This window comes from Camellia sinensis, chromosome 9, assembly GCF_055761805.1.
Source record: "Camellia sinensis isolate YWXY chromosome 9, ASM5576180v1, whole genome shotgun sequence".
NCBI classification, from domain to species: domain Eukaryota; kingdom Viridiplantae; phylum Streptophyta; class Magnoliopsida; order Ericales; family Theaceae; genus Camellia; species Camellia sinensis.
Window position 1 is genome coordinate 54224478 of NC_138969.1, and position 7765 is coordinate 54232242.

At 37.0% G+C, this 7765-nt stretch overlaps 1 protein-coding gene across 1 annotated transcript; it reads left to right on the plus strand.

Moving 5' to 3' along the window:
• Positions 1–4025: 4025 nt before the first annotated feature.
• Positions 4026–7510, plus strand: LOC114290891 (uncharacterized). Its single transcript, XM_082888650.1, has 6 exons — positions 4026–4266; positions 4457–4683; positions 5268–5471; positions 5567–5657; positions 5733–5837; positions 7075–7510. The coding sequence occupies exons 1-5, from the start codon at positions 4044–4046 to the stop codon at positions 5738–5740; spliced, it is 753 nt and encodes a 250-aa protein (XP_082744776.1). The 5' UTR covers positions 4026–4043; the 3' UTR covers positions 5741–5837; positions 7075–7510.
• Positions 7511–7765: the final 255 nt, after the last annotated feature.

Sequence of the window (7765 nt, forward strand, 5' to 3'; positions counted from 1 at the left end):
GTCATGTCGCATGCATTGTAATGTACTTAATTGAGGTTAAGAATAATTAAAATGAAATGATAATTTTGAACCTTGTTGATTTGGCAGTGACATTTGTAGTGTAAGACGAAGTCAGATGGATAAAAGTTGGATAAATCAGCATAGGCTACATCCAGAATATATAGAAGCGGTTAAGGAATTTGTTAAACTTGCATGCCAAAATAATCCTCTATCAAATGAAGTCACATGTCCATGTAAACGGTGTCGGAATGTCAAACTAGTAAAGAAAGACCTTTTGGGGGAACATTTAATGGTCAATGGGTTTCTTCCAAGCTACACCAGATGGATTTTTCAAGGGGAAGATTTACCGGCGTCTGTGCCATTGAATGAGAATGTCAGTGATTCGAATGATGGCGATGAAGTCAATGAAATGATATATGAGGGGTTCGGACTTCCTCCACCAAGCTTGGTTCATCGTGCTAGTAATGAGACAGGAAGTTCTAATATCGAACTAGGCCCAGATAAGAAAACTGAAAGATTTTTCAGTTTATTGAAGGAGGCCGAAAGAGAGTTGTATCCAGAGTGTCACAAGTTTTCAACGCTGTCATTTGTTGTTCGATTATTGCATATCAAGTGCCTTAGTGGATAGAGCGACAAGTCTTTCACGATGTTGCTTAAACTTTTGAAGGATGCATTCCCAAAAGGTGAAACTTTGCCAAAGTTGTTCTATGCAACGAAGGCACTCCTTAGGGAATTGGGCCTCGATTATCACAAGGTACATGCATGCCCAAGAGACTGCTCACTGTATTGGAAGGAGACAGCTAGTAGGGATGATTGCATAGTGTGTCAGACGCCTAGATACAAACAGTTTGAGGGTGAGAAGAATGATTATAAAAAGAAGCAACAAAGAATTCCCCAGAAGATTGTGAGATACTTTCCTTTGATTCCAAGGCTTCAAAGATTGTTCATGTCATCCAAAACTGCTTCATTAATGAGATGGCATGTAGAGGGCCGAATTGATGATGGCAAAATGAGACATCCTGCTGACTCTCTTGTCTGGAAAAATTTTGATACTTTGTATCCCAAGTTTGCGAGTGAGCCTCGCAATGTCAAACTAGGTTTAGCAGCGGATGGATTTAATCCATTCAAGGCAATGAATGTTGCTCACAGCAGTTGGCCAGTTATTGTAATGCCTTATAATTTGCCACCGTGGTTGTGCATGAAACAACCTCATATGATGATGATATTGCTCATTGATGGTCCTTCTTCACCTGGCAATAACATTGATGTCTACTTGCGCTTGTTAGTGGATGAACTGATTGAATTGTGGGAAAATGGTGTTCAGACGTACGATGCAGAAACTAATCAAATGTTCCAATTGCACGCGGTCTTACTGTGGACAATAAATGATTTTCCTGCATATGCAAATTTGTCTGGATGGAGCACGAAAGGTGCTTTAGCTTGTCCTTGTTGTAACATACGTACTCGACATTGGTATTTGAAGAATGGAAGGAAAAATTGTTACATGGGGCATCGCCGCTAGTTGAATGCGAGTCACAAATTTCGAAAAGATGGTGCGTCTTTTGATGGAACTTCTGAATTTGAACCATGTCCAACTCGGTTATCGGGGGCTAATGTGTTACGACAGCTAGGGCCTAAGCATCAACCAACTAATAGACAAAAAAGAACTAGGAAAGGAAAGGAAAAAGCGGACAACGAGGAGGATCATAATTGGAGGAAGAGGAGTATTTTCTTTGAGCTTCCGTATTGGGAGTATAATTTGATTCGCCGCAATCTTGATGTAATGCACATTGAGAAGAACGTGTGTGATAATGTATTGTGGACGATATTAAATGTTGATGGGAAAGGAAAGGATAATTTAAATGCTCGTCGAGACTTGCAAGATATAGGAATTCGAAAGGCATTACATCCTAAAAAAGGGGTTGGGAACAGGTATTATTTGCCGCCTGCATGTTTTGCTATGAACAATAGAGAGAGAGGTTTGTTTTGTACACTCCTGAAGAATATCAAAGTTCCAGATGGGTATGCATCCAATATTTCTCGTCGTGTTAACCTCAAACAACATAGCATATCTGGACTGAAAAGTCATGACAACCATATATTGATGCAACAAATACTTCCAATAGCAGTGAGAAATTTGTTACCAAAAAAACTTGTTGAACCATTGATTGAGTTAAGCAATTTCTTCAGGCAGTTGTGCTCCAAAACTCTAGAGCCAGATGGGTTAGATCGTCTTCAATCCCAAATTGCTCTTACACTTTGTCATCTTGAGAGAATTTTTCCTCCATCCTTTTTCGATATAATGGAGCACTTGCCTATTCACCTAGCAGAAGAGGCCAAGATTGCTGGTCCAGTGCAATATCGCTGGATGTACTTCATAGAATGGTGTGCAATTCTACTCCAATTTAAGGTTGTAGTCATTTGTTTGTTTATAATTGAAAGTCATGTGTGCATTTGTTTGTTTATAGGTATCTTATGACACTTAAGTCATATATGCGTAATCGAAGTCATCCAGAAGGTTCAATTGCAGAGGGATACTTAGTTGAAGAGTGTATGACCTTTTGCTCAAGGTACTTGGATGATGTCGAGTCAAAATTGAATCGACCAATAAGGAATTACGATGTTAGCGACAATCCTGGGATATTACTGGGTCATGCTTTAGGAAAAGGAAAAGGGTTTGCGCTTGATAACACATCATGGGTACAAGCTCATCGGTATGTGTTATTTAACACTGCTGCGGTTGTCCCATATCGAGAGTAAGATACAATCTTTGTTCCAAAATTTTATTGATACCATTAATAAGTATCTTGCATTTTATAAGTACTTTAAATGTATAGGGAGCATCGTGATTTTATTAAGCGGTCACATCGTCGTCTTAAAGATTTTGATGTGGATCGCTGTCACAATGATGAGTTTCCCAGATGGTTTAATTCTCATGTAAGTACTAATAACTTACATGTTTTTAATTTTCAATTCTCATGTTTTCAATTTTTAATTCTCTGTTAGTTGATGTTTAATTTTGTTGACTTTGTAAAAATAGGTTGAAGAGTTTCTAGCTATTGAAAATGCTGTGTTGTCAGATGAGATTAAAACTTTGGCATTGGGACCTAGTAAAAAGGCCACGAGATTCAATGGGTATATAATTAATGGTACTAGGTATCATACGAGGAGTCGTGAGTGGAGAAGAAAAACTCAAAATAGTAGGGTTATGGTGAAAGCAAAGACTTGTAGCTATGCAAGTACCAGAGACATGAATCCTGTGGAAGGTGAAGTAGCATACTATGGATATGTGACAGATATTATTGAATTGTATTACTCATACGACCGTAGATATGTGCTATTCATGTGCGATTGGATTGACAACAACAAAGGACTAAAGCAGGATGGGTTTGGTTTCACACTTGTTAATTTCAATCATTTGTTATATACAAAGAAACAAAATAGTGATGAGCCATTCATCCTAGCATCTCAGGCACAACAAGTTTTCTATGTTAATGATCCCGTTGAAGCTGATTGGGATGTTGTAATCAAGATAAAACCTAGAGACTTGTATGAGGTGTGTGGAGAACAACCAATTAATGATGGAGAACATCACAATGAAGTGGAAGGATTTGGCGACCAAGAGTTAGATGCAACTTCGTTTGCTTGTGAAGAGGACATAAATTGGGTTAGGCAAGGTGAAGTTGGAACAACTATTGATGAAACTATTGGACCTCTTGGGATATCGACACAGACACAATCTGAAGATGATGAAGAAATGATATGATATTGTAATTTTGTTTCATATGCATTGTTACATTTGTGCTTTTAGCGTGGATATTCATGTTAATGAAACCTTTGCTTTTAAAATGCGTCATTTGTTTGCTTTTCAACGTGATTGTCCTTGAGACAACCTTTTATGTCCTTGAGAAAGATCATATCTGTTATATTAAGATTATGTTTAAAATTTAAATTTGTAGAGAAATTTTTTAATATTTTGGACTTTATATTCATTGCTAACCATAAAATTCTACACGTATGCTTGTGGTCTTCTATAAACTAGCATGACAGATCGACGATGCTCTAGGCAGAGGCAACATTCAGCCTCTGCAAATTCTGAGAGTTCTTACAGTGGGAGTGCAGATGAGAGTTCTTATAGTGGGAGTTCAGATGAGAGTTCAGAGGAGAGTACACGCATCATACCTGATCCACCCATGTCATGGTATCCTCCAGGTAGCTTGCCTAGTACATCATCGAGTACTGGTTCGACACATGACACTACTGCTGGTATGAATTATTTTATTCAATTGAATTACTCCATTAGATTTCTCTGTTGATGTTCTTTTTCTTTTGATGTTTATATTTCTTTTTTTTTAAACTAAGTGACACTACTCCATTTGCTCCATTGTCTGCTCAATTCTTGTATTATCATTCTTTCTAGTATCTTCTAACTTGATATTGATATTTGGATGAGTAGGTCATAGTTCGAGAGGCCCAACACTCATGCATGGTAGTGATTGGAACCCAAGTGGTGGCATTTTACATATTGTGCCTAATGAGTTGAACCAAGTGGTTGACGGGTATACACCCTTGGCTTCTCGTTTGGGTGTTTTAGCTCGAGATGGGAACCTTATGCCCCTCACTTATAGAACTTGGAGCCATGTACCGAAGGAAAACAAAGAGAGAATTTGGAGAGAAGTAAAGGTAAAAGAATTATTTCATTTTACATATCTATTTTAATCTTAATTTGTTATTATTTATTTTATTTGTTTCATATTTTATAGTTGCCAGTTTGTTTTGTTTCTTCCTTTTGTTGTTTCCTTGAATAATTCGAACAGAGAGATTACATGTAATTACATGTACTTACACAATAGTCATTTGCTTTCTTGGGCTATCTCTGCAACTTTAGAGAAATCTCTGTTTTACCAAATTACTATTATTTTATAGTTTTATTTTTCTTATTTTGTATTTTTTTTCTTTCTTCTGCATTGCTGTCTGGCTTCCTGGCTTTGACCTTTCTACCTTCTAGGAAAACGATTAAAAATAAAAAATAAAAAATATTATATTCAATTACCCAAAATAGTGCTTGTTTGTAAGACAAATACCAGCATTGCCATTGCACACTTGGAATTTTTCAATCATCATCGTTGGGTCACAGGAACGGCTAATATTATCTTGATTTGTGAAATTAGCTACTGATGTGGGCTTGCTGCTGTGTGTATGCTGCTGCGTGTATGTTGTTGCTGCTGTGTGTATACAATAGTCACAAAGTTGCCAATTATTTGCAGATCAATACAGATGCCGACGAGTCAATGAAGAAATTTGTTTTGGCATCTGTTGGAAAAAAATGGAGAGAGTGGAAGGCTAGAGTTAAACAATTGAGGTATACGCCATTCGACAACGATGCTGATAGGTTAACTCATCGGCCCGAAAGAGTACATGAGCATCAATGGCGAAGCTTAGTCTATTATTGGGGCACTCGGAAGGCACAGGTATCATTTAAATTGTTTATTGAACTCTATCGTAATCTCATAAGATGAGTTTGTTAATTAATAAATTATCTTGTGTTTGTGTTCATATGTAACAGAAAAAAAAGTATAAAAAACAAAGAAATTCGGAAAAAGAAGACATTAAATCACATAACTGGCAGAAAACCATTCTCAGTTGTTCGAGTAGAGGTATATAGTTTCTTTATATTTCAAATTGAAATTGTATATTTTGATTTTGTTACTTAATTTTAAGTGTAATTATAGGAAACTAATAAGAAGAATGGAGTTCCTGCAACTCGCTTAGAGGTGTGGATGGCTGGGTACACGAAGGATAACAAACCAAGTAATGATAAAGTTGTTGAGGTCATGGTATGTAGCACCATAATTATATACTTTGCATGTATGGAATGTATTAGATACTTGTCTCATATTTGTTTCTTTATTTATTTTTTAAAGAAATGTTATGAAATTACTAGGGAAAAAGGAGAAACAAACCCGCATACATAATTTGTTAGGTCAGGCATAAACTTACATCACATGAGCACTTAACGTGCTAGTTAATAATACCCTCAATTTATACAGGAAATTAAAGACTCTCGAGTGATTACTTTGTTGTCGAAAAGTAGCTAACCATGGCTTCTTCCCCTTCGCTATCAAGTGTCAAGTTAAGCCCCTTCGGAGGTAAGTCATCTTCAGCAGAGTCAAAATGCTGTACAGAGGTTGTTAACCTGTATGTTAGAGGGGCACTCCTGTTGGATTGGGCTGGCAAGGACACATAACCTGCTTCTCTTTGGCTCAGATATCCTCATACGCGAAATCTCCATAGCGAGGGCATCAACAAAACCATAGTTGTCATCTTCTGTCTTCTTAGTCGAGTTATTGGATGAGAAAGCTAACATAAAGTCATCACTGAGAGAGCTGCTGGTTACTACCTTGTTTCTCTCCAACTCCACTGCATGTCTGGCAGTCAGTTTTCGTGAAGTCAATCTTACATGGTTATCTATTTTTGGCTTGGAAGCCAGTGTCTTCAATATGGATTCTGTATGGGCCAAAATCAAGTTTCATGGGCCAAAATCAAGTTTCGCCTTGTTGACAGCCTCAAACACAGATTCTATAGAATCACCTTGAAATGGGAGCTCACCAACCAATTAATTCTACAGATTCAAACACAGATTCAAACACTGATTCTGTGTTTGTTGACAGCCTCAAACACAGATTCTACAGAATCAGCCTTACTTAGTACTTCGTTAGCTAATTGATTAGGTATTCATAGATTATAGATTAGCTATGAATACTATAATTTATAGATTTAATGATTAGGTCTAATTTATAAATTATAAATCTATAATAACATTAAATCTATAATTTAGTGAAAGTTTCCTGTTTGATTCCATTTACCTTTTTTTGCTGCCAAATCTACAAGTCAAGGACTGTATTTTTATGAATTCTGAATTTGAGCATATGAAGTGGAAGTGTCAATGAAACAATTTTGAATCTGGATTGATGATGTTATTGAATTCATATGGCCCAATGGAAGCAAGTTACATTTAACGGCACTAGTTATGAACAATTTTATTGGTGGCTAATTACTAATTAACAATTGTAGACACAAATGAAGGACCTTGGGGCGCAATCCAATGCTACAGATGAAGAAATTATCACACAGGTTCTAGGGCCTGAGCGACCTGGTCGTGTTTGAACATATGGATTGGGTCCTTCCCCGACAGATGTCTTTGGAGGCGGATATAGGCAATCGCAAGAACAAACTCGTATCATCCAAACGCAAGTCCAAGAGCAACTTAACCAATATAAAGCACAAATGGAGATGCAAATGAAGGAGATGATAGATGCTATGCTTAATCAACAGAAAGTACAAATGGAGATGCAAAGCACAATCCAAGCTCAACAAGCCCGAATAGAGCAATTGGAGTCTCAACAGGCCATGGGTGGGCCTGTTGCACCAGCTGCTACACATGTGCATTCACAACAACAATCCCATGCATACACCTCATCATTTAATTATCATCGTTCGTCCGAGGAAGTGAGTAAAAGTTAATTATGAAATTTTCATATGACATTTTATTCATGTTATTTGTTCTTATCAAATGCAGGTTCACATATCAAAGAAAGAAAAGAAGAAGAAGAAGAAGAAGTAGATATGACAAACTCAGGTTCATTCTAAACCATTATAGTTGGATTTGCTTCCTCAAAAAGGAGTTTAACTATATTTCATCAAAAAGGATTGCCTATTTCTATGCATCCAAACATCAGCCACATCAATGGTAGGCAAACTAACT